Source organism: Leptinotarsa decemlineata, unplaced genomic scaffold (genome assembly GCF_025532065.1).
Source record: "Leptinotarsa decemlineata unplaced genomic scaffold, Ldec_3_MD MMD2_tig00000505_RagTag_RagTag, whole genome shotgun sequence".
Lineage (NCBI taxonomy): Eukaryota > Metazoa > Arthropoda > Insecta > Coleoptera > Chrysomelidae > Leptinotarsa > Leptinotarsa decemlineata.
In genome coordinates, this window is record NW_027412549.1 from 5307031 (window position 1) to 5334413 (window position 27383).

Here is a 27383-nt window from a genome sequence, read left to right on the forward strand (position 1 = left end):
GTGGGTGCTTTGTGCCATTTTTTTTTATATCAAGCGCCCGTCGCTTTTTTCACAATAATACTAATATGTTTCGTTCATTGTTTCAATCCCATTTAAAAAAGGTATTTTTAACTTTTTAGTTTGATGTTCTTTAAAAGCGTCTTTTTTAGATTTATTCAAACTATATTCATTGAGTTTGTTTTAATCTACTTTCATAAACTAAAATTCATTGTATATGTGACACTTATATTAGTCAAGTCATGTTAATATTGTATTATATTCAGCTATAATTGATAAAAATTTGAATGACTACTACTATAGGGAAATAATTATTTTCTTTCAGAGAAGTCATGAGAGACCAAGCCGAGGGGTATGTGAGAGCCATACAATGGAATTTGAATTACTATTATAATGGTTGCTGTTCTTGGTCATGGTATTATCCACATCATTATGCCCCTTACATATCAGACATAAAGGGATTCTCTAATTTGAAAATAGAGTTCGACCTAGGCAAACCTTTCTTGCCTTATGAACAAGTGAGGAAATGAAGTTTCTATATTTTCCTACAGTCATTTCTTTATTCCATAATATTATTATTTCATTAAACTTTTCATAAACGAATTGAATCAGTTTTATGGAGATATGATTTTTCCAGTACTAATCTCACCTTTTTTTAGCTACTGGGTGTTCTTCCAACTGCTAGCAAAAACCTCCTTCCTCGTTGTTATCATGAGCTGATGACAGAAGAAAATTCACTAATAAAGAAATATTATCCTGATGATTTCCAGACTGATTTGAATGGAAAGAAGCAAGACTGGGAGGCAGTTGTATTGGTGCCTTTTATCGATGAGGTAAATTGAAAATTAATGAATTAGTCATCAACCAAAATATATTCAGTCACTCCAAAATTGTCCATGAAATTTTTATGATTCAGATAGTTCATGTATTTTATCGGTTTTAAATTCATGGTATAAACAGGAAAATACAAGAAGCATTTTCACAAATGTCTTCTGTCAGGAAATTTGCACAAATGTCTGTTGGGTGTAATTCAAAGCTTTCATGATATTAGCTAGAAAATGTGTTGTTTAGTCATCAGACTTATTTTGAAAACAAATAAGGAATACATGTACCCATCATAAATGGTTTAAAAGCATGGCTAACAATGGAATGAAAGGTGTTGATTTATTTGCAGGACATTTCTCTGGTGTCTTTAGTAACATTAAATGAGGTAATCATGTTCTTAACTTTACGAACCAAGTTGAAATCAATTATATAGAATATGGCTATTTGACTATGGAGTTAATAGCAATAGCAATTCTAACTACTCCTGTTATCCGGATGGCATAACATTTTCTCAAAGAAAAGTATCTGTACAATTAATTATCTCCTGTACATTCTGTCCAATACTTCCCTAATAATTGAAGGCATAGCAAAAACATTATCTTTGAAGAGAGGCATGGGTTTTGTAAAGGAAAATTAACTGTTATCAACCTTCTGGTTTATCAAAAAATATTTTGGTTACTTTTCAAAAGCATAGTGAAGTACATCATAACTAAAAAATAATCTAAGTCAGTTGTCTATCCGGTGTATGAACCTGAATATTAGTAAATGTTCTTGTTTCCATTTAATCATCCTTAATCGTTTAATTTTATTTTGGTTGCAAAGTTACAAATAATAATTTTTCCTAGTCTCCAATTCATATGTCAATAACTCCACAACTCCAAATTCGAAATAGTAAAAGTTGTTTAAAGAATTGAAATACCTTTCAAGCATTATTGTTATTGTTATTGAATGTCGAACACTTGGTGTCCTAATTATGAAGCCTATATCAGTTTATTTGAGTGTGTAAAAAATAAATTTCTCGAATTACAACTTTCAGTTGAAACTAACAAATTTTTCTGATATTTGATTTATTATAAATCTGCCCACCCTTCACACTTAGATCTTTTCTCTTTGTTTAAATCCCTTCTGGTTCAGTTTGCTGCCCAGAGCCAAGAACAAATTATACATATTTCAGCCCTCGTTCTCATATGTAACGTTTAGCTAATTATGTAAATCTGAATGTTTTTGACACTTCAACTGAAATGTTTTAGAAGAATTGAAGGTAATCTCTGGTTTGATGTTTTGATTTACATTTAGCTTTCAAGTGAACTATGTTTTTGATTTATATTTTTATTATCATTTCTTGTTTCACAAATGAATCTAATCATCTAAAAGAACAATTCGTTCAGGCCAGTCTCAATTCCCTACACAGTAGGTTAATGAACTGACACCTATCAGAAAACAACTACTCCCCTGGCTAATACCACGAAGGGCGTTGAATTATATCCGACAGGTGTCAGTGCAGGATTCTTCACAGAAGTTATTCCTGCATATGCTGTTGGCGATACAACTGCTGCAATAGATTTTCAATTATTTGAACACACTTGCAGACTGGTTTCGGGCTGTTTGGCCACTCGTCAATGCAAGGTAGTGTATATCATCAACATAAAGTCAATGATTTTCGATAATTGAAAATCAAATTCCTTCAGAGTATCAATCCTCGAACTAAGCTGAAGCATACAACAAATGACAGGTTTGTCGTCGCCTCATCTGCCTGTGAACGAGGCAACCAACTGCATATCCAAAATTTGCCCAATTCCTCGTATAAGGAAAGAAAACTTTTCACATATAGTCAGTGGGCATACTTGAAGACTGGCTATAAATCAAATCATCTAAAAAGAACAATTCGTTCAGGCCAGTCTCAACTCCCTACACAGTAGGTTAATGGACTGACACCTATCAGAAAACAACAACTCCCCTGGCTAATACCACAAAGGGCGTTGAATTGTATCCGACAGGTATCAGTGCAGGATTCTTCACAGAAGTTATTCCTGCATATGCTGTTAGCGATACAACTGCCGCAACAGATTTTCAATTATTGGAACACACTTGCAGACCGGTTTCGGGCTGTTTGGCCACTCGTCAGTGGCTTTATGTTGATGATATACACTACCTTGCACTTCGTGGTATTAGCCAGGGGAGAAGTTGTTTTCTGATAGGTGTTAGTTCAATAACCTACTATGTAGGGAGTTGAGACTGGCCTGAACGAATTGTTCGTTAGATGATTTGATTTGTAGCCAGTCTTGAAGTATGCCCACTGAGTATATGTGAAAAGATTTCTTTCCTTATACGAACAATTGGTCAAATTTTGGATATGCAGTTGGTTACCTCGTTCACAGGCAGATGGGGCGACGACAAACCTGTTGTTTGTTGTATGCTTCAGCTTAGTTCGAGGATTGATACTCTGAAGGAATTTGATTTTCAATTATCGGAAATCATCGACTTTATGTTGATGATATACACTACCTTGCACTGACGAGTGGCCAAACAGCCCAAAACCGGTCTGCAAGTGTGTTCCAATAATTGAAAATCTAATGCAGCAGTTGTATCGCCAACAGCATATGCAGGAATAACTTCAGTGAAGAATCCTGTACCGACACCTGAGGAATATAAACCAACGCCCCTCGTGGTATTAGCCAGGGGAGTAGTTATTTTCTGATAGGTGTCAGTCCATTAACCTACTGTATAGGTCGTTGAGACTGGCCTGAACGAATTGTTCTTTTAGATGATTTGATTTATAGCCAGTCTTCAAGTATGATCACTGACTATATGTGACAAATGAATATGTTTCGGTTCAATAACTACTTGAAACTATCGTGACATTTACGTGACAGAAACCTTCATTGGGCGACAAATCTTAAAACTAGTGAGATGCAACATTCTCTACAATTACTTTAATTTTTCTAGAATCTCCTGCTTGAAGCTATGAGTTACTGTAATGATAAGCTTACCACTGAAGAAAAGAATAGGAACTCCCATGGGCCGATGCTGATCTATATGTATACTCCAAGAGATCAAGGACGTTATGCCGCTCCCGATTATTTTCCTGAACTTCCTCATAATTACACTGAAGTCAAAAAAATGTTGTACAGTGACATCAGAATTCCCAAAGAGAAATTGGTGAAGGGTGCATATCCCGGTGTCAAGATGAATGTTTTTTATCCGGGATTCCCAACTATGAAACATTTGAAATACAAGGTTCAACTTTTTTTATCATGATAGATGCTGGTTACAAAGATCCGTTTCATTTATTGAAATATTCTAATTACAGGGAGAATTGATGGCAGCAAATGTGAAAGTGTTTGAAACTCCAAGCAGACATGAAAATATGATAATCTCCATAATTCCAAATCAAAAGTTTGCTAGTGATGCAATCCCAGTGGATCTTCTGGGAACTACAATCTTTGTGGGTTGGCCACATCTTGTAGAAGCTAAGTAAGTAGCCTTCTGTTTCAATCCAAGGTAACTTGAAAAAGCGTGTCCTTTTCACCTGTGAACAACCTGATATGTGTGTATATTTGAATAATAAAAGTTGAGTTTTGATATGAGTTGAAGTTGTAGAATACAAAAAATATGTGATTTATTCTTCTTGAAATTCTTTGTGATTGAAACGTGTGTTGTTAGCTTCTAAAATTATTTCAAGTGAAAAAATTAGGTGAAGCTAAAAATATAAATCAACAACTCTGAAATCTAACTGTTTTGGAATTTTGTAATGACTTATTTCTTTTAGCCGTATTTCTTTGACTAAATTGGTCTTGAAATTTATAGATAGGAAATCCTTTTGGTTGATCAACAGGTTTGAATATAGGTACCAATGTTTGTTCTTGAGATTTATATGAAAATGTATAATTCAATGTAGAATATCTTGGGTAAAATATTGGAGGTTTATCATTGAATTATTATGATATATTTGTGGTCATAAATCAATTGAATTTTTTTAAATCTTCTCAGAATTTTTCACAGAGAACATTGTAGGAATGGAATCTTCACTTGAAAACTCCTCTTGTCCAAACGAATTGATTGTCGGTTTTTTCAATTATTGTCTGTAATGTAATGTTTCAATAAGAACCCCTTCTGTCCCGGTTCAAGATAGCATTCCAAACCTGGTAGAATGATCAAAATTCAAATTATTTCAAAACTAAGGTTAGTAGTAGTAACAACATGATTATCATTCACAAAATTCACTGTGTTGCACTGCATATGCTTTTATCTACGGGTAAAGTGCCAAATTATTTAGAAAAAATCACTTATGAAAAATGGGTACCCTGTTTTTGGAAATATTTTAATTATTTCGATATTGATTTTTTCAAAAGAATAGATTTTTTAATTCAAAATTGATTTATTTATTCTCTCTGAAATGCATCTGAAGTGAAAAGATTGTTCTGCTCAATATTTGCATATAAATTTTAGGGTAATCATGATTTCCAATGCCAAAAGAAAGTTCATAAGTATGGGTGGACCTGGTGAATATAATGCAGAAGATCAACCGTCATTAAATCAATTTAGTCAGGAAATTCAAGGAATTACAGAATAGTGAGTATTGATTAATTAGAACAAGGGAACAATTCGTGGTAATTGGTTCTATCATGTCAATTAATATGTTATCTACTTTTCTCAAATGCCAGATGATTGTAAATGAAATAATTATTTCATGGTGTCGACAGCGGAGTTCCAGATGTAATATTTCAGCAACGTATTTGTGTCAAGACGTATTGTTATTAATTTCAACACCCAGCAAATTAATCGATGCTTAAGCGAAATTGTGTGCCTTGACATTGTTATGCTACAACAACAACATTGCAACAAAAGCCATAGAAAAATCAAATCTACTAGCTGAACAATTTGCGTCCCACTCCGCAGTCGATTTTCTGGGAAAAGCACGTCCCACTATTCTCACACTAGAATCCACAATGCTGGAAATTAATTTTCGACGTCTATTCAGGCGAATTTTGAAACAGCTCAATATCAACAAGGCCCTGGTCCTGATGAGGTGCCCGTCATCGTACTTAAAAAGTGCGCAAATGAACTCGCACCAGTATTTTGCAGACTTTTCAACCTATCATACAAGGAAAGGGTGTTTCCTTCTTATTAGAAGACTATTCAGGCACTTATTTATCGATGAATTAACTGACGATTCTATTTCTTCCCTGATTTCTCGCATGATAACCATTTTTTTCACGTTTTTCTTAACACGTTATTTTCAGTGCTCTTTCATTTATTATGATATTTCCAAAGAATATTTACTAGAATTTAAACTATTATGTAAAGTGCACTATTCTGTTCTGTCTGTTTTTCCGTTAATCAGCTGTCGCCCCCATACGAACGACAACTCTAAGAAGTTGAGAAACTTGTGCGAGCTAAGGACTAACGAGGTCTTATCTTTTAACGTGTGATTCCTAACACTATTTGTATTGTTGAACTAGTTGCTATAACCGGCATAATTTATGGTCATCAATCTGTAATTTTCAGCTACCGAAGGCGTTTGGGCATAAATTTTGGGGAAACCAAAGTTCTGGTTCATGTGCAGGTCATGATAGGTCGAAAATATATTTTCTCTCCAAACGGTAGAATAACCTTGGAGAAACAATTTGCCACAAACCTATCGCATTACCCTTTGCAAACCATTGTATTCAATATATCTGCATATGATTCACACCAATCGATTTTCAAAGATGTTGAAGAAATCTTCCGCAAAGGCAGCATTTGTTATTCAATCACAAACCCACATTATGGATCACAGGGAGTGGTGAGTTTTGTTTAATGAACCTTTTTCCTGAAGTACAAAAAATCACTCACTAGCAGCGCTAGTAGTTCGGTAGGGACAAATACTGCCTATTCCTCATATAAGCATATGGTAAAGTACAATTTAAAAAGAATGTTTTTAACAGAAAAATTTGTTCCTGGAGCAAAACTAAAATTTGCAACTGTAAAGGTTAACAATGTTGTAACATTAAAACGTTGGCTTGCATGCCGAAATTTAAAAGTGACTGGAAAAAAGTGAATTAATAAACAGGTTAGTTAGTTAGTTAGTTAGTATCTAGTAAAAGAATAGCGGTAGATTCAAACTGTAATAAAAGAAACTTGAAATAATTATGAATTTCAGATTTATTTCCGAGTGAAATATGAATCAAATATAGATGGTAATTGTTGGTAACAATGAAGCAATTTACGGTTGGTAGTGTGACTTTCCCAGTCTGTCGAATGTCATCTATGTATAAGTTTAATCAAGTTGTAAAAGTTCATGTAGAGCGTTGTGCTAAAGATTAGCATAATATAATTTTGGAAAATACTGATCCAAGTTTTATTCCAGCCATCATTCACTTAAACTTCAAACACTTAACAGTAATGAAATAAATTCAATTAAATACAATAAATGAATATAATTTAATAAACGATTGAGGTTATATCTCATTCTAATCAATGATAATTAACTATGAAAAATTTACTATTCATTTCACGTTTAGAGCATACATACGAATATTTATTTATTTTTTGCATTGTTTTTTGCACTCGAAGCATATCCATTTCTTACATCTGACCTCATTGATATGAGGTTTTATAAATGGTATAAAAACACGTTTTCTTCCGGATATCGATTATCCGACATACAATTTGCAAAACAGCAATGCTTTGTTGGCATTATACTAGCACAAAATAATTTTTTATATAAGATTTATATTTTTAAATAATCAATTAATATTACGTAAATAACACTGTTTTTACATGTGAATAGTTTATATTTGACCCTACTACTAGTGCTGCCTCTCGTGCCTGTCCTATCGATTTCAATTTTCAGAATTTAGTGATTCTTCATTCTTTTTTATTTTTATAGTCGAAAAGAAAGACAAGTGAAAAGAATAAAATTGTGTGAAAGAAGGATATAAACACTTTTTGAAAACATCTGTTTATTTTTTGAAAAAAAAATTTCTTGATTAAATTATCTATTTACTCATATACGAAGTATGATAAAAATATAACGTGAACTTCTGTTTTCTGAAAAAATATTTTTTCATTTATCTACGTTCATATTGTCGCTATCAAAGTAGTTCTTGAAAAAAAAATGTGAAAATCTGTTTTTCACACAGTATTGTTTTTGTCTAAAAATTGAATGAATGAATGAATGATTTATTGGTTGGAAAATTTTAATACACAAACATAATATACATAATATTTCATGTTATATAGACACACATAGTAAGGATATAATACACATAAATACATAATATATACCGAGTCACTTACTATCTATTCTATTGTGATACCTTTCATATAATCAGTCAAATCTTTTTTGAATTGAAACAGGTTTTTATTATTCTTCACATTTTGGGGAAGTTTGTTATATTCAATGAGGCCTTGATATAATAAAATTTTCATGGAGTTTGATAAACTACATCGTGGCAGGTGAAAATTGTCATTTTGTCTAGTAGTGTAATTGTGAGTGGAATTTCTATAAATGATAAATTCTTCGAAATAAGAAGGTAGCATATGATTGGTTATCTTAAAAATAAATATCATTGCTGACCTATAATATCTTTCACAAATAGACATCCACTGTAATGCACTGAGCATAAAGCATATACTTGCATAACGATTACATCCAAGAACCACCCTCATTCCTCTGTTCTGTAACTTTTGCAGAGACATAATTTTATTTTGGTCAAAACTGTAGAACAGCGTACTGCAATAATCATATTATTATTATTATTATTGTATTATGTATTATTGTATTATATACGGTTATTTTCGCATTTGTAGAAAGGTGTTTCGAAATTCTAGTGAAGAAATATAGTTTTTTTGAAATCTTTTTAGTCATATAGTTATAGTGTGCACCAAAAGACATACTGTTGTCCAACATAAAACCTAAATATTTGAATTCTTTCACAAATTCAAGTTTCTGACCATCAGCATACAGGGAAAGAGTATTTATATTTATTTGTTTATATTTGTAAGAATCATAGCTTTCGTTTTTGAAGTATTTAATTTCATTTCATTTGCCAAAAAATAATTCTCAATTTGATTTAGAGATGAGTTCATCTTTTCTATAGCTACTTTCAGGTCTTTATGTGCTATAGATAGTAACGTGTCGTCAGCAAATAAGTTGATAAAGTCACTAGTGTGGTATGTGTTTATGTCGTTTATGTAAATCAAAAACAACAAGGGCCCCAGTACACTTCCCTGGGGCACTCCGAACTTTGTAGTGACTGGAATGGATAATTCACTTTCAATCTTTGTGACTTGTTGTCGATCATTTAAATAATCTTTAAACCAATTTTGCACAACCCCTTCAATCCCAATTAATTCTAATTTTTTTAAAAGGATATTCCTATCAATTGTCTCGAATGCTCTTTGTAAATCAAAAAAAACTGCAACAACGTATTCTCCCTTATCAATTGATTGTATCCACTTGGTAACAGTCAGTTGTAGAGCGGTTTCACAGGAGAAATTCTTTCGAAATCCAGATTGGTTTGTTATTAGGATATTGTTCTTGTTAATATATTTCATTAGTTGTATACAGCCATTTCCAACAATTTCTCCAAGAACAAGAACAAGCAATGAAGAGTGAGCAGGTGAATAATAAATCCAGTAGTTTTTTTCGGATTCCTTCACGCAAATCATCAGTGACTTCTCTGATTGTGATTCGGCGATCGGTCATAACACCGATCGTTCATCTTGAAAACGCTTATACTAATGTCAAACTCTTGTTTTACTCATAGCGGTCTCAATAAAGGCCTTTGATTATATTTCATTTTTATGCGAAATTTGATACAGCTACTATGAGCTCTTAGAAACACGTATAACCTTAGCAGCTGCCACACAAAATAAACAATGAATGCAGTTGAAAATTTAATCATACTCCAAAGACATGTATGCCAACATAATCATAAAAAAATTGACCATCGGACTCTCCAAACCAGTAAAATTTTAAAATTCCCGTTATTTTCTAAACATACCTCATATTTCAATTTTAATTGGAATCATGCTGAACATTTCCAAATATGATGAATCAAGATCTAAATAATTCAATAATATTTTAACGATTTCAGGTAAAAGATATCATACAAACAGACAAAAGCTGTAGGGTGAAAATAGTACTGTCAGTACTAGAAGAACCAAACTTCAGCAAAATAACAGAACTGTATAATAAAATGTCCAGAAGTTACAAGACTTCCTACGGTATTGCAAGTCAATTGGGTAAGTTCCATTTTCTGGTTATTTGATTTTCACCTGAACATGCCTTTCACTTTCAGCCATTTCCAATAATGTTTTCTCAAGAATTACTGGCTCAGTATTCATTTCACTTAAGAATAATTCAGGAGAAATGAAGCATACTAATATAGGTTTGGATTTAAAAATGAATAAAAAGAATAAGGAGATTCCTGGATATACTAAGAAAATTGGTAATACTTGGTATTATACAGAGAAATCCGGAGAACTAGTAAAATCCTATGCCAACCAGTTTCCAGAAGTTTTCTTCCATTTATCTAACAATCCCTCATTTGACAATATCAATGTAGAGAAGATTTTTGGTGACGACTAGTAAGTGCATTAATCTGCAATTGAACATTAAACTTTCTTTTATTATTATATTAAGAGCAGATAGTTGTTGGTTCACAGGTGGATCAACCTGCCTAGGAACCTATGCGACTGTATTTCAAGCGGAAATTTACGCTATTGAATTCTGTGGGAATAGATTGGAAGAATCTAACCTCATACACAATTATTAAAAATATTCTCGGACAGTCAAGCGGCGTTGGAAGCTCTTGGCTCCTACCGAGCAATGTCCAAATGGGGAATGTTCCTCCTGACGAAAATCAAGTAGTTTTCATAAAAGAGCTCTAAAACAACGCATTTTAAACTTATCATTTCAACCTTTTTCTTTAAAAAAATATTTAAATACTTAAAAAGAGGAATGAAATAATGCATTCAACATTTAAAGGAATTCGTTTCCATTTCACCATTTGGCAACATCGGTTATAGCTAATAAAGGACAATGAATCTGTTACCTGTATGAGACAAACAAAGATGACATATTTCAGAGGCGCGCTGTTCTGTTTACTTATGTTCCAAGTTCCGAGACATTCTGTGACATATGACATTTTGTGCACCTAACCTATCTTCCTCTATATAAATAAATAACAAAACAATTGTTGTTTATGTGGCTTGAACTATAACTTATATTTTGCCTTAATTGTTGATTTATAAAGATAATTTTCCTTTTTAAAAGTAGAATATCTTGGTACGTATAAATTATTTCAACTTGATATAGGCGCTGTTGCCAATATGTGAATTAGAAACAAATCCCTTTAAAAATTAAAACCCAACACTTGAAACATCAATTTGAATACTTTTCGAAGTGAATTTGAAAAACTCATGAATTAAACTCAACTTCATTTTGTTCAAACTTGCATTTGCTGTAATAACCCAAATTGAGGAATATTTCCCATTGGTAGCATATAGACTTGTGCACATCGCCAATTGAAGTAATCTAATGCAGAGTACTCTAAATTGTTGGCTGACACTGGAAGCCACAGCATTCTGGGAATGACCTCTGACATTATGCCTCCAACTGTCAACTACGAACTGCCTTATACAGTACTTTTCCCGAGTAGATGGATTAAAAACACCTTCAGGCTCTGGTGCAGCTGTTTTCAGTTGCAGACTCAGGACAGAGATATCAACCTGCCTAGGGACCTGTGCGACTGTATTTCAGGTGGAAATCTATGTTATTGAATTGTGTGCGGAGATATTGGTAGAATCCAACTTCACTCATAAGTCAATAAAAACTTTTCTGACAGTTAAGCGGCGTTGGAAGCTCTTGGCTCCTACCGAGCAACGTTTAAGTTGGTAGCAAATTGCCAAAAACGACTCTCCTTGATAGGAAGACTTAACAGATTGTCTCTGGTTTGGATTCTCGGCCATACTGGCCTGGAAGACAATGAGACTGTTGTCTCCCTTGCAAAGGAGGGTGCTGCAAGTGGCTTCATCGAACCAGAACCTGTGATTGGCATCGCTTTAGGTTTTGCCAAACAAAAGTTCAACACATGGATGGCAAGAAGATTTGAAGACTTCCGGCAAAGATAAAACAGTTTTATCTTCCTCTTGAAGATGATCACTTGGTGATCGAAACACGTGTCGAGGTGTAAAAATAACGATTTGGTGTTGGGAAAAAACTCCAGTAATATTTAAAAAATATTATTGTTACAATTTAACGTTTTTATTTATGTATGTATATATGAATGCCCATAATAAAGAATATATTTTTATTCACATAATTCTTTATGAAACCACATCATGACAGATAATTTTTGATTGATTTTGATACTTACAATAATCAAGAAATACCTGAATGACAATTTAATAGGACACTTGACATAATCATTAATTTTAGTGAAAACAAACTGAAAGAATTACAATGTTGGTTGAAGTCTCTTCCAATACACACAATTGAAAGGCAAACATGTGGTAGTTCAGTAATAGAACCGGAAGTTGTAGAGGAAATTGAAAAAATCGTGGATAATTTCAAAGTGGGTAACGTGAAGAAGCTAACAATGACTATGAAACCCAATTTTTTGTACAAGGTAAGACGTGGTGATCTATTTTTATAAACAAGATAGTTTAAGTAAATTGCAAATCATTTCAAAGAAATTGTTCTGATAATAAATATTGTTAGGACCATTATGAAGTATGAAAATCGTATCTTTCTGAAATTATAGTAATATAACAGTATTAAACATTCATGTTTCTTGGGATTAATAATACAAAAGCTTATAATTATTTAATGATATAGATATAGAAATAAAATACTTTGTCTAATTTCCACTTAATGTATTGATATTAATACATTAAGTAAGTGGAAATTAGACAAAGTATTTTATTTCTATATCTATATCATTTAATTGAAGATGAATTTCCACAAAATAAATAAGTCATCAATATCACAAACTCATAATTTTTATTATTAATAACTTCTCAAAAGTGAGAAACTCTATATTCACACTTGCTTTTCCAGCCTGAAATACAGAGTGGCACATTGCTACCTGATCCAAAGATGAATGTTAAGATCCTAGATCGAATAGTTAATGTCAGAATGGGCTTCACGGTACCTTTTGGCCTCAAGGGTACCGTTATAGGGATACAAGTGGCTAACACTGGATCCGAACGAGATATTATGTATGATGTTGTATTTGACAAACCTTTCAAGGATGGTATGAAATTGAACTGTTCGGAGGATAGAGGATATAGGGTACCAAAAACATCATTCATCAATATTTCATACGGCCAGAGGTTGTTGGTGGAGAAAACTGGAGAAACAGGTTATTTTTAATCCTCCATTCAGCAGTTTTTTGGTAATGTATATTGATTTTTCAGATGAGCTAATATCTAAGGCACAGGCAATACATTCTGGTAATGAGAATGCAAGAGAGCAACCTTCATTACAACAGCAGTGGTTACCTCCTCAACTACAAACGTATGCTGAACCACCACCAAACCAAACCAATTTCAATCAGTCCAACTCGGCTTTTGCTCACTTTACAGGTGCCGTGCAACAAAAAATGCAACCTACCAATCATCAGCAACAGTATGAATCTATTCCAGATAAAAAATACAATAGCAAGCCATTACAGAGCAACAATACAAAAGAAAACACGGAGATCTTAAGGCAAGAATCTCATCAAGAAAAGAGCTGTCGAAAGCTTGAAGAAACTAAATGTGAAAATAAAAATAGGTGAGTCCAAAAATAGAAGTCATATTCAGTGACAAATGATGTTTTCCCAAACATTAAAGTTTCAAATGCTTTTGTCAAACTCAGCATTTCAGGAAAATTAGATTAACAATCATGATTGTTTATTAATTTCATTTAGAAAATCGTAATATGCATACATGGGTGGATCTAATAAACATTTATCAATTCCCAAGAAACTACAATGGTTTATACAAGGAATGTATACAAGAAACATTCATTTATGCTCACTTCTTATCACTTATTGGTTGTGATGTTATCAATCCAGTGGCTTTTTTGTACTCATTCATGTATTCTATTTTATCTTAAGTTACTGGCTTCAGAAAAATGGATTTTGGATAACTCATTCTTCTAATTTTCGCACTACTGATGGAAGTAATCATTGAATCTGTCACAAATTTCAATATTGCTATTTATCATGATTGAGTTGATGATCGTCCATGTTGGCTTTGGTTTTGATTTGATTATCATGAAACTGTTTTCTCCTCAATAGTAATAGTAAATATAAATATAAAGAAATTCATTTCACGTTCTGGAATACATTCCAAAAATATCAGAAGCAAATAATGTTGGAGCTAAAAATTATCGTTTACTGTATTCCTCAGGTATTGAAAAAACCTCTAAGACAGAAAGATTCACATATATATATATATATATATATATATATATATATATATATATATATATATATATATATATTTTCCTTACATCTCGCTGAAACTATCAGCGAGATGTAAGGAAAAAATATTAATAAAAGAAAGGCAAAAATAAGCCAATCAATTACAATCTTTTCACAGTCTTTTTAAATGATTCCAAAGAAGAATCAAAAAGTTCTGAATCCACATTGTGTTTGCAAGTCTCAATATTTTACCCCTAGCCTCATTCTGTCCATAGTTGGTACGATGAAAGGGTACTATAAAGATTTCTGTATTTCTTGTTTTCTTAGGATTCACATTTGAGCTCGTTATCTAGAATTACACCCAAATCCTTACATTTAACTTTTAGTTTGGCACCAACCATCAATACTATTCCAGTCATTTTGGAGAAGAGGTGCATCTTCAAGACATTTCACTTCACAAAAACTTTCACTGAAAAAGACAAATTAAATGGCTAGTGAACCATTTGGGCATGTTACCATGATGCGGAATGCTCATGATTCATCATCAAACAAATTATGTAACTTCATTCCTCTGTATGTAGTTACTTATTCAGTTTACTGTAAAAATCAATATGAATTGTTCAAATCTTGCTTGAGAAAGCTATCATTCGGCAAAACACATGTTACAGTTTTGTAACACTTTCATAGTGAAAATCACAGTAAAGTAGATATTAGTAAGTTTTGATATTGATTTTCATGAAGTATTGGCCAGCTTCATACATGTTCCATAACATAAAAAGCTGTGTTTCCACAAATCTGTGTGAATTTACCGCAGGTCAATGAATTAGTGAATTAGAGAAAAACGGAATATGATAAGGAGTATACAAGAAGTCGAAGGAAATACCGTCAGGACCTAAAGAAAAATTTTTATTTCATTTCACAAGTAGCATTTTCGTGCTGTCAAGTTTTATAATGTCATTATCTAATTTTGAAGTGCTTTTTAGATTTTAGTCATTAGATATCGAATTAAATTGAAGTTGTGCAATTTCGCTGTTCTTATAAAAGCAACAAAATAGTAATTTATGAAAATGTGTGACAAAAGCAGACGTCAACCAATTCCATCACATATCAGCCAATCCCATGACATACAGTCAGATACAAAATTTTAATTAATCAATAGTAACACTTTTACAGTATTATTTTTTTTTGATGATACAAGTGAACATGTAATAAATATAATGGTTTAATTGGCATTGAAAGGAATATAATGAGGTACATGTAAGTAGTCTATTGAAAATATCTTATGGAAAAAAGGAATTGCTAAAATACTTAGGGATCATAAATGATCGTCATTTTAAGTTGAAAATGTCAAGCATTAGTAAACCTTGCACAAATAATTAAGCAAAAATAAAAATCATAATTGAAACTCCTAGAAGATTTTTGATTAAAATTGTATACAAGGTGAATTGTAAATGAACACATTTGTTATTAACTGCAAATGGGGTTCTTATACATAAAAAATATGACTTCATAAGATATTTGATAAAATTGGCTGATATTTGATGAACATCTACAATACTTTGTTGTGAGATTTTCATTTACCAGTTTAGAAAACTGCGAAACCTGTTTCATTATACAATAGCTTCCTCGGACGTGTTCCAATACTAACTTAGTATTTTAAACGTTTGAAGAAGCTATTGTGTCGCAGTTTTGTAAACGGTTTTAGAGAAAATCTCACAATTTATTGCTATTTGAATCCTTCATGAGGCATCGTTTATTAAATACTTGTTTGTGATGTACTGTTTTTCGTTAATATTTAGGCAGCAGCAGCAAGTTTACACTTGGCAAACAGCTTCTGATCAGTTGTCTAATTCACAACAGCAAATTTATCCTTCTCAAACAACTTCGAACCAATTTCTTGCTACCCAAAAGGAGAGTTCTACAAGGAGGCATGATTCTAAGCAGTGGCAAAACAAACCTTACCAAAATGTTACCAAACATAGTACCGTTCAGCAGCATAATAGTAACAAATATAATCAGAGTCAACTGTATCAGATTTGTGGGAATGACAGACAACCCCAGAGTTCAAATCAAGTAATTTCATTAGGAAACGACTGTTTCATGCCGGTTTTCAAAAATGGTGGTAAATTCGGAGGATTGCAAGAAAAAGAACAAAATAAAATGGTATGTTTCAATAGTTGAATGATTTTACTTATTTGATTCTATTGGTTCAATTTCAAGAGTGTGAAATATTCGGAGTAGTAAAAATGAATATTAGTTTTGGCTTCACTGTTTTAAATTTTGACTGAAATTTTATTCTTTATCTCCATACTTTTTGGGTAATTTTGTGTATCATCTTGCACGATCTACAATAAAATTCTTATATAATCAATTTCTGGAAATTGAAAAAAGTAATAATAAAACTTTTAATAAGGAGAAATCAAATCATTTAAAAAAAAATTTTAAAAGGTACCAATACTATTTATCGATGGGATATCGTTTCTACTGGCAGTCTAACCAAAACTATACACTTATTATACAAAATTATTAATCGTAACACTGTTATTTGGGTAATTTTAGTCTTTTGTAATAGTTTATTGAATTTAAAAGTTGGAGAAAAAGAATAAAAATCAGCTGAACTATTAATTATCTTCAACATAATTATTACAAGCTTTTATTTAACTTGCAATGTTTTTTGTTGCTAATTGCAATAACCTAATTTTGAAGAAAATGTACATTTTGACCAACCAATTTTTTTTCAGTTGCCAATAAATGTTCAGGAATCTCAAGAAGGGCATATGAAGGAGGAGCCAAGAAGGGTATGCAATATTATCTTATTTTTGGAAAAAAAGATTTTGGTTTTCTACTTCTCTATCTCTATAAAAAAATGTGGGCATTAATTTCAAAAAGATGTATAAAGATGGATAAGTAGGAAATCAAAACCTTTCTTTCCCAAAAATCATTCTCCCCTAAAAATATACTTCTTTCTGTTTATCTTTTCTTCTAGCTTTGAACTAACTAATTTTTTCAGACACAAACAGTCAACACAAATATCTTGCAAAAACTTTTGAAAATCGGTGAAAACCCAAAACCCGTCGATAAAAGGGTGGATAAAAATGAGAAATTGCCCCCAAACCCCAATATTGATGACAAAAATGTAATCACTTCACAAATACCTATTGGAACATTCATGGTAAGGTTTTCGATTATGATTCATTGATGCTTTATATATCACCCTACGCTCCTGCATTGAGAAAAGGTTATTTGATATTTTTTAAATGTATTAGTGTATATATTTATTTTCCACAAACAGCACATGTTTATAGATGGGAAATTTGATTGATAATTTTTCACATATAGTCGGTGGGAACACTTGAAGACTGGATATAAATCAAATCATCTAAAGGAACAATTTGTTCAGGACAGTATCAACTCCCTACACTGTAGGTAATGGACTGACACCCATCAGAAAACAACTACTGCATTAGATTTTCAATTATTGGAACACACTTGCAGACCGGTTTCGGGCTGTTTGGCCACTCGTCAGTGCAAAGTAGTGTATATCATCAACATAAAGTCGATGATTTCCGCTAATTGAAAATCGAATTCCTTCAGAGTATCATTCCTCGAACTAGGCTTAAGCGGACAACAAATAACAGGTTTGTCATCGCCCCATCTGCCTGTGAACGAGGTAACCAACCGCATATCCGAAATTTGTCCAATTCCTCGTATAAGGAAAGAAAACTATTCACTTATAGTCGGTGGGTATACTTGAAGACTGGCTATAAATCAAATCATCCAAAGGACCAATTCGTTCAGGCCAGTCTCAAATCCCTACACTGTAGGTTAATGGACTGGCCTAAACGAATTGTTCCTTTAGATGATTGGATTTATAGCCAGTCTTCAAGTACGCCCACCGACTATATATGAAAAGTTTTCTTTCCTTATACGAGGAATTGGGCAAATTTCGGATAGGCGGTTGGTTACCTCTTTTCCAGGCAGATGGATCGATGACAAACCCATTGTTTGTTGTCCGCTTCAGCCTAGTTCGAGGAGTGATACTCTGAAGGAATTCGATTTTCAACAATCGGAAATCATCGACTTTATGTTGATGATAGACACTACCTTGCACTGACGAGTGGCCAAACAGCCCGAAACTGGTCTGCAAGTGTGTTCCAATAATTGAAAATCTATTGCGGCAGTTGTGTCGCCAACAGCATATGCAGGAATAACTTTAGTGAAGAATCCTGCACTGACACCTGAGGGATATAATTCAACGCCCTTCTTGGTATTAGCCAGGGAAATAGTTGTTTTCTGATGGGTGTCAGTATATTAACCTACAGTGTAGGGAGTTGAGACTGGCTTGAACGAATTGTTCCTTTAGATGATTTGATTGGTAATTGACAGATGTATTGCAAATGCAAGTTCACATCATCAAGAGATAATCTAAAATAATTCCTAAAACACTAACTCGTCCAATTTTTATTCAACAGGATATCCGCACTTTCGGTTATTTAGGTATCAATAATTTAGTCCAAATTGCCCGACATGTCCTTAATGATGGATGAAGCTTCGTCCTGCTTTGCGAAGGGAAGTCGTCTCCGTGATTGGCATATGGGCTTGGCGCATCGCCAGTATCAATCCGATGTTGAACTAAATCCTTTTGACCAATGATTTTGCCTCTCACAAACAAATCGTTCTTTCCCTCTACGAATCTCGTGCATAGTTCTTCTTCAGACAGATGGCTCCACACGTCTTTCTGAATGAGTCGATGAGTTCCTTTGCAGGTTGTTGAGCGCACTGCAACTTTCTCAATCGATTCACAGGTGCCTATTACTTGCCCTTTCTTAAGAGTCATCCTAACACTGGCTCAATTAATTTTTCTGAACTCCGGCACTCTCGTTGGGGTGATCTCGAACACCAGTCTCTTCTTTCCTCGGATCTTGAACGTGATCAACAGCCCCGCCTTGAATGTCTCTCTCTGCTTCAGTTATAGCATTCAGGTTGCCTTCTATTCATCAAATATTTGTATACCTGCCATGTATCGATATGTTCCTTCATCATCCTTTTCGATAATGGCCCCCACTAGAACGTTTCTAGGGCATAAATGGCTTCATTCAATTTTTCATTACGTGCTATCCTCACCGACTGCTGCAAATCTGTGTCACGAACCCCGTCGATAAAACTATGGACACTAATCCAGTGGGTGATGTTATCGTGTTCTTCTGGATAGGCGAGCCCCAAACTCCTGCAGACTCTCGGATGGACCTTGAGTTCTCACCTTCAGTTGAGCTTGGTGGACTTGTTAAAGGGGTGCTCACTACCATACCTGACTTTCAAAGCTGATACGACTGCTTCATAATCCTTCTGCTTCTTCACGGAAATATTTTGCAGAATTTTGAAGGCCTTTCCTTATAGTGCCAGTATAAGAGTTATTGCTTTCTCATCATTTTTCCATACATTATTTACCGCAGCGGCCTCCGCGTTAAATTGACCATGAAAATTCGTCATCAAAGGTTGGAGTTTTAGTAGAACTACTGCTAGAAAGGAGAGATGTTGTTTCCGTTTTGCATTTTTCCACAGCAATCCTCTTCAGCTCCTGTGATTCTTTCCGAAGTTCCCGGAAAACCTCTTCAAAATTTTTTGTTGACTCCTTCAAGCTCCTCTTCAAATGTCCTTTCAACCCCTTCAAGCTCCTGATCGACTGCTTTTGTTTCCTGAAATACTTTTTCGAATTATTCCTGAATGAATTCCTCTACCTCCCCTTTACTTACTCGAGAATATTTTCAATCTTCAAATAAATGAAGGTGCATTGTCTTTTTCTTGTTTCTCCTCATTAATTTACGATCTTCCTCTCTGTCTCTATTTTGTTTTTCCTAAATAATTACCAATAATTTACGATTTTCCTCTCTGTCTCGGAACCACGAAAAGAATCGTTGAAATGCGTTTGACTGAGCATCAAAGAGGTTGCCGCTATGGTCAAACAGATGAATCGGCACTTGCAGAACAGGCTCTCTCAGAAGGCAGCCATGACATTGCCTTCGAACGCACGCAAGCTCTTGATAAAACAAGAGGATACTATCGGCTATGCAGAGAGGCCATATGAATAAGTAAACATAAGAATAATTTCAAACATAAGAAAGAAAGCTTAGAGATCAATATACTGGATACTGGCCCTTCATAATACAAAGAATCTGCTAATAATTAAAGAAGTGTCAGACCTATCAGGTAGGTACAAGAGCAGTCTGCCGTCCGACACCTAGTCCCAAATTATAAGTACAAACGCACTACGACCATTTTCAGTTTGCGCATCGCCTTTGATAATGTCTGCCGCAGTAGCAGGCGAAAGGTTTAAAAACCTGCAGACCATGCCTAATGAACATGAAAACATCGGAAAATTTGTTTTGGCCTTTTTTATTTTCACAAATTCCTTATAATTCTGATTTATTTATTTCTTTGTGTGTGGCTCTATAAACATCATTTGTTAATTTTATCAAATGTTAAACTTTATAATAAATGATTGAAAGAAAATAGTATTTATGAACCGAAATCTAGCTGTATAAGTGTACCAGAAAAAACTTCTCAAAAAGAATAGTAATTGAAGAAAGGTTTTCTTAATCTTGTGTATACTTATTCTTCTTTAAATAATCGTCAGAGTATATTCATCACATATTATTATGATTGAATAATGAAAGATTTTTGGGGTGAGCAAAATTAAAAATTTTTAAAGAACATTGAAGAGTATATCTCAGAATTTAAAGAAATATGTGATTTCAATCTTGCTATCCCTTTCATATTTTATATTTTATGAAACATGTATTGTGGTTGATATAATAATTCTTTCAGACTGATGCCGATACTCCTGCAAGTATCAAACTTTTGACTTATTATCAAACAAACTCTTTGGGTTTGCCTCGATATCAATATTTTACTACCCATGACAAATTGACCCAAGCACAGATAACTTTGGCTGATGGGAAAGTAATCGTCGGAACACCTGCTCCTACTAAAGAAATAGCCAGCGAGAATGTTGCCAGTGATGTTTTGCGCTTCCTAAGTACCGTAAGTATTACATATTGAGAATGGAAATGGATAAATCGTATTTTAGAACGTGGATGGATACATTGAATATACTTACTGGACAAATTCATCTGACATTAATAATCTCCTATATCAAAAAAAATTCACAACTCACACCAGTTTATCCCAGTAAATGTTTGAAATAATCAACATTCACTTTATGACAATCACAAAGTTTGTTTACAACTTCATTTCCTACATTATGGAATGTTTATAGGGTGATACCCTATGTATACTTTGGATTTCACACCACACAAAAAAATGTATTATATCAGGTTATCTAGTGGGTCATTCTAAGAAACCATGTTTGACTAATAACCGGTTTGGGTAATTGTTATTTAGCCACTTCTAGCTGAAATGTAATATCATTTCAAAAGTCATTTGGGTTTGTCATTTACCAAAATCGGTGGATAGGTAAACAATATGATCACCTGTTACAACGCTCCTAGATGTTTGAGAAAATACGTGACATCTGAAGTTTTTTTTGGTACCTTGGGAGCTGCTGCTTGGGAGCTGCTGACTTGTCCATTTAGTCCAAGTCTCCAGAAAACATTGCAGCCTCTTGGGCACATCTGAAGTGTACACTACACAACTATAGTTCATTTCAGAACTCATGGATAGAATAAGATGTGCCTGTCTGACCTTGATATCTTGTTTCATTCAATAGTTAAGAGGAGGGGGACTATTCACGTTCTCATTGACACCCAGTAGCAGCTGGTAATTATTATGTGATAACCCAATATTTTATTTAATATATGAAAGAACGTGGAAAGGGTCGATTCACAATCAAACTGAAACATTATATCATAGTATTACTACCTAGTCTCAGATCACTACAGATTTTTGAATGGAAGGCACAAAATGCAATTGAGAATTAAAAGATGAAAATATACATATGTTCTACTAAATTTTGTCAAAATAGGGTCTTTCAGTCGCATATAATTTTTTGTATTTTTTCATATATTTTGATAGTGCTTGTCATCCACAATACAATGGCAAGAATTTCAAATCGAAAACATTTGCCGCTATTAAGATACATGACTTAAAAACTGTGTGTCTATCAAAAACTCGAGTGATGTCACGATATATATGCGATTACTGGTACTGCGTTTGAACTATTAAGAAGCGAAGCTTTCAATGTTTGATACTTAAATAAAGATGTATTCAGTTCAGGAAGATTTTATTAAGGTAGGCATAAGTAATTTACCACAGGTGGACTTATTTATGGTTATGAAACATTTCAATATGAAAAAGGACTTTCATTAGTAGTGAAAGAGAGGGGTCAAAGTTCAGAGATGAGTTTGATGATAAATTAGAAATAATTGTTCTTGAGATCAGTGTGCACAAAAGTAGGAGATTTGAATGCACAGACAAAGATACAGCGATCAGTTACACATTGATTCACAACACAACAAAAAAATATTTTTTGAATGTTTCCTACACTAAATTAGTCAATTTCTACTAATTTTGGGGTGATAAAAACGAAAATAACAATGAAAAATTTTTATTAGCTCTGGTTTTTGAGATACACAGTACTTAATCTTAAAGAGTAGTTATACTATACGTGAAAAGTGAAAGTACATAAAACAATATTGTTATGTTTCTTTTAGAATATTTTAAGTACAAAATTAATAAAAAAAAACATTATTCTTAGTGTTTTGACAAATAAAAGAAGTTTGTACCACCAAATTTCAATTAAGTCCATCCGATTCATTGTAAGATCGCTGTCGTTCAGCTTGTCTTTTATAAAACACTTCTGGAACATCCCTACACACAGACCAGCAGTAGTCTGCAAGCATTGCTTCATTCCAACGGCCCTGATATCTCTGTTCCATTAAGGCAATGTCTTGTTGGAATCTTTCTCCATGTTCGTCACTCACAGCTCCACAGTTTTGTGGGAAGAAATTAAGATGAGAGTGAAGAAAATGAATTTTTAAGGACATGTTGCATCCAAGTTGGTGGTAAGCTTGAAGAAGCTCTTTAACCAATACTGTGAAGTTATCATCTCTTTTGTTACCTAAAAACCCATGTACAGCCCCCTTAAAGGCTTCCCAGGCTCTTTTTTCATTTCCTGTTAAAATCATGTCAAAAGCAGGATCATTTACGATTTCACGGATTTGAGGCCCAATAAAGATGCCTTCCTTGACTTTAGCATCACTCAACCTGGGAAACTTTGCTCTCAAGTACTTAAAAGCTTGTCCTTCCTGGTCCATGGCCTTCACAAAGTTTTTCATTAGTCCCAACTTAATATGTAATGGGGGAAGGAGAACATCTTTAGGATCTACAAGAGGCTCGTAAACTACATTTTTCTCATTAGGGTTTAGGTCTCGTGTAGGCCAGTTCATTTTTTTATAGTGAGATTTTCTATCCCGACTGTCCCACAGACACAAAAAACAACAGTACTTGGTGAACCCTAATTGCATTCCTAGGAGTATAGCAATGACTTTCAGATCACCACAGATGTGCCACTTGTGTTGTTCATATTTGATTGATTGGAGAAGTGTTTTCATATTTATATACGTTTCCTTCATGTGAACTGCATGACCTATAAGAATAGAGGGTAGCTGATTTCCATTATGCAGAAGTACAGCTTTTAAGCTTAGTTTTGAAGAGTCTATAAACAGTCTCCATTCAGATGGAGTGTGATCCAAATTCAAGCAGTCCATCAAACCATTAACATCAGAACAAACTACGAGGTTTTCTTTTTTCTCAAAAAAAGGAAGCAAATCTTTTTGACGCTGTCTGTACTGAGATATTTTCACATCATGTTTTAGAAGATTCCACTGTTGTAGTCTTGACCCTAACAGCTCAGCCTTTTCCTTAGACAAGCGAAGATCTCTTATAAGGTCACTCAACTCTGCTTGACTAATTCTGTGCGGATCACTAGACCTATCGCTTACCTCAAAATCAGGGTCATAGGATGTAGAAGGATGGGTTGCTCCTTCTAAACAGTCTTCATCACCTTCCTCTAAAATTTCATAGTTTTGGGGTGGAGAAGGGACTGGCAAATTGTCTGAGTGTGGTACAGGCCGAAGAGCAGATGGGAGATTAGGGTATTTAACCGTTCCTCTATTCTTCATAGATAAACCTTGCTTAATGGGAGGAGTTAAGCAGAAATAACAGTCGTCTGTATGATTGGTATGCTCACGCCAAACCATAGGTACTGCAAAAGCCATTGCCCGGTTTTTAATTTTCAGCCACTCTCGCAATATGACGGAACAAGAATTACAACATTTATGAGGAGCCCATGATTTATCTTGGTCCCCAACTTTCACACCAAAATAATGTTCATAGGCTGTCTTAACGATAGGTGTCATTTTACGTTTCTGAGCCTTAAATGTTATTTCACCACATATATAGCAAAAGCTATCGACAGAATCCACACACTTTCGAGGCATTTCAGATCAGCACTTAAATTAATTTAAAAATCAACTTCACACGATAATTTCAATAGCAACCATTTGCGTACAATTGACAAACTCACATAGGTTATGTTTACTACTTAAGAACAGCTGATGAGAGGGGTGTTATGTAAACAAACATGTGTACCAACTGTTGGTGATGAAATATTTCATTTGTTGAAAACTCAATATACATATATATAATATAATGATACTATATCTTGAAAACAAGAGCTAATATATAATTTTTATGGTCACTTTCGGTTTTAACACGTGGAAATACATTAAAATCATCTAATTTCAATCCCGAAACAAAAACTTTGTTGTGTTGTGTTATGTGTATTGATTTGAAAAAAAAACAGTAAATCAGTTTCGGAGATTTCCAATGATATTGTTTATTTACCTATTAATGAATGTTTACAAGGACACACTGTTGAGAGAAATAGAAATTTTGAATATCAGACATATTTCTGCTTTCAGTGTTGCTGAATTATCGATTGATTAAGTAATTTTGCAAAAACTGAGTTTGAAGCCAAGTCCAACAGATCCATATCAAATTTTAAACATTTTTATAATAATAATAATGTTTATTTTAGAAAATGCCACAATTATTTGTATAAAAAATTATTACAATATTTAATAAAATGACGTCACAAACAATTAAATTTCAAAACTGATGTTTTAAAAAATCCTCAACACAATAGGGTAATAATAGTTTTGATTTTTGATTATTATTTTCTTCCAGTTCAATGTTGTAATCACCTGCTATAAAGATTAATTCATTATCACTTGTGATTTTCCTTAACAAATATTCAAATTTATCAAAAAATATACTCATTGAACCTCCACAAGGTCTATATAAAGATACAACTATCATTTTTTTATCAGAAAGGGAAACTTCAATACCTGAATATTCGAAATTTGCTTCAACTGACAGTTTAGATGTATCCATTGAACTTTTATAGTTTATCCCATTTTTACAATATATAGCACTTTCCCCATGTCTGTTTTCTGTACGACAAAATGATACAGCTAGATTGAATTTTTCTATTCCAATACATTCCAGTTGGGGAGTTGATTTCCAATGCTCAGTAATACATAAAAAATGGCAGTCACTATTGTTCGCCAAGAAATGTTCTATTTTCTCCACACTGTTTCCTATGGATTGCATGTTTTGGTGCATAAGATCAATATCTCTAAAATTGTGTTGAAGCTGTGAAGAGCTTTCTTCAATATTTGATTTTTTTATTAAAAATCCTCTGCACTAGTGCTGTACTGATTGAAAGTACGAAAGTTGAACCTACGAAATGCTCCTGATTTGGGCCATACTGCAGGGTTGTAAATACTATCTTTGAATTCATAATCAATCCTGAACATGAAACATTTGTTCTGACTCTCTTCTGTGGGAAGTTCTTTTACTGTTATTTCTGCACCTTTAAAAAAATCTTGGGCTTTTATATGATTTTCAATTTTTTCAGGAGTAACATACCTTCTCACTCTGTATAAGTTCAGCCATATTTTTCTAGGGACTCCAAAACATTTACTAAACGACAATTTTTTGCTCTCCAAACAATACAGATATTATTCTTGCAGGAAAAACAGGCACAAGGTGAAAACATTATTCCTTCACCTCCCGAAACCTGGGTGCGCCAAGAAAACGATCGACATGTAGGACAGAAAAAGAAAACCACTTTGAATAACCCAATGAGTGATAGTAAGCCTTCACAGAAAAACAGCAGTGAAACTACAGCAGTGCTGAATAATTCCTTTGTTCCCTTGCAAGCGGTGAAGAGTCATATAATTAAAACAAAACAGATGGAGGAGAGTGTCAAGGAAAATATAAGAACACAAAAAAATGTTGCTGGCATTAGTAATGAGGAAAGGAATGTAAAGGTTGGTTTAGAAATTAAAATTTCTGTCATATTCATAAACCTTTTACAATATTCTTTGTACCGTGCAAAATATGTAAAATAAGCCTGAAAACTTTTATAAAATTAATTTCTCATCATAAAAACCTGAAATATTAGTAGGAAGAGTAATGATAGAACGTTCTACAAATAAATTATGTAGTCTTCCTATCCACGTGCAATTTTTTTATACACAAACTATTTTTCTTGTTACCCTAGTAATGAATACATAGCTTTGTTATTCTTATGGATATACGTTAATTTTTGTCCTGTGAGCTAAATAGCCAAATGTGGATTATGCAATAAAATATCGTTAGGTTTTTGTCTGGCCTTTTTCATCCAATGAGGCCATTTGTAATAACCCGTCCTGCCATCTCGTTTTGAAAGACAGTATGTTGATACAAACAACTTTCAGAATTTAAAAAAAGTGGCATCATACTTGCTCTGCGATTTTTTTGTGTATGATGATTGCGACCAATTTCCAATGAGAATGGTTGTTATTCGATTCATTTCAAGCCCTTTTAAAAAGTTGTCTAGTTCATAATATACGCAGCATGCACTGTAGTTGACCAATTTATTTCCGATTATTGGTTCTCAGTATCTGGAAAATTTTAACATTGATATAATTTTTATCTGTGCTGGATATGGTAGAGAAATGCCTAACACAAGTTACGTGAATCGCCACGTCTACTTAGTGTACTAATCGATTGTTTGTTTATAATAGATGGTTAAAGGTGTACCCTGTACAAAGTATTACTGAAGTAAAATATGGGGCATTACTGAAACACACTATG

General features: G+C 33.5%; 1 protein-coding gene across 3 annotated transcripts in view; it reads left to right on the forward strand.

The window, feature by feature from the left end:
- The window catches only part of pcm (5'-3' exoribonuclease pacman), a 54752-nt gene that overhangs the window by 25437 nt on the left and 1932 nt on the right, over positions 1-27383 (forward strand). Inside the window, exons 9-24 of one of the 3 annotated variants that reach the window (XM_074173800.1) lie at positions 323-515; positions 657-830; positions 3769-4059; positions 4133-4296; positions 5272-5394; positions 6331-6607; positions 9906-10053; positions 10110-10398; positions 12251-12440; positions 12872-13175; positions 13231-13588; positions 16022-16385; positions 16964-17020; positions 17233-17394; positions 21048-21263; positions 26276-26575. In XM_074173800.1, coding sequence (XP_074029901.1) covers positions 323-515; positions 657-830; positions 3769-4059; positions 4133-4296; positions 5272-5394; positions 6331-6607; positions 9906-10053; positions 10110-10398; positions 12251-12440; positions 12872-13175; positions 13231-13588; positions 16022-16385; positions 16964-17020; positions 17233-17394; positions 21048-21263; positions 26276-26575 — 3610 coding nt within the window. The remainder of the gene's footprint in view (positions 1-322; positions 516-656; positions 831-3768; positions 4060-4132; positions 4297-5271; positions 5395-6330; positions 6608-9905; positions 10054-10109; positions 10399-12250; positions 12441-12871; positions 13176-13230; positions 13589-16021; positions 16386-16963; positions 17021-17232; positions 17395-21047; positions 21264-26275; positions 26576-27383) is intronic. The other 2 variants (XM_074173803.1, XM_074173802.1) reach the window with 2 other exon arrangements.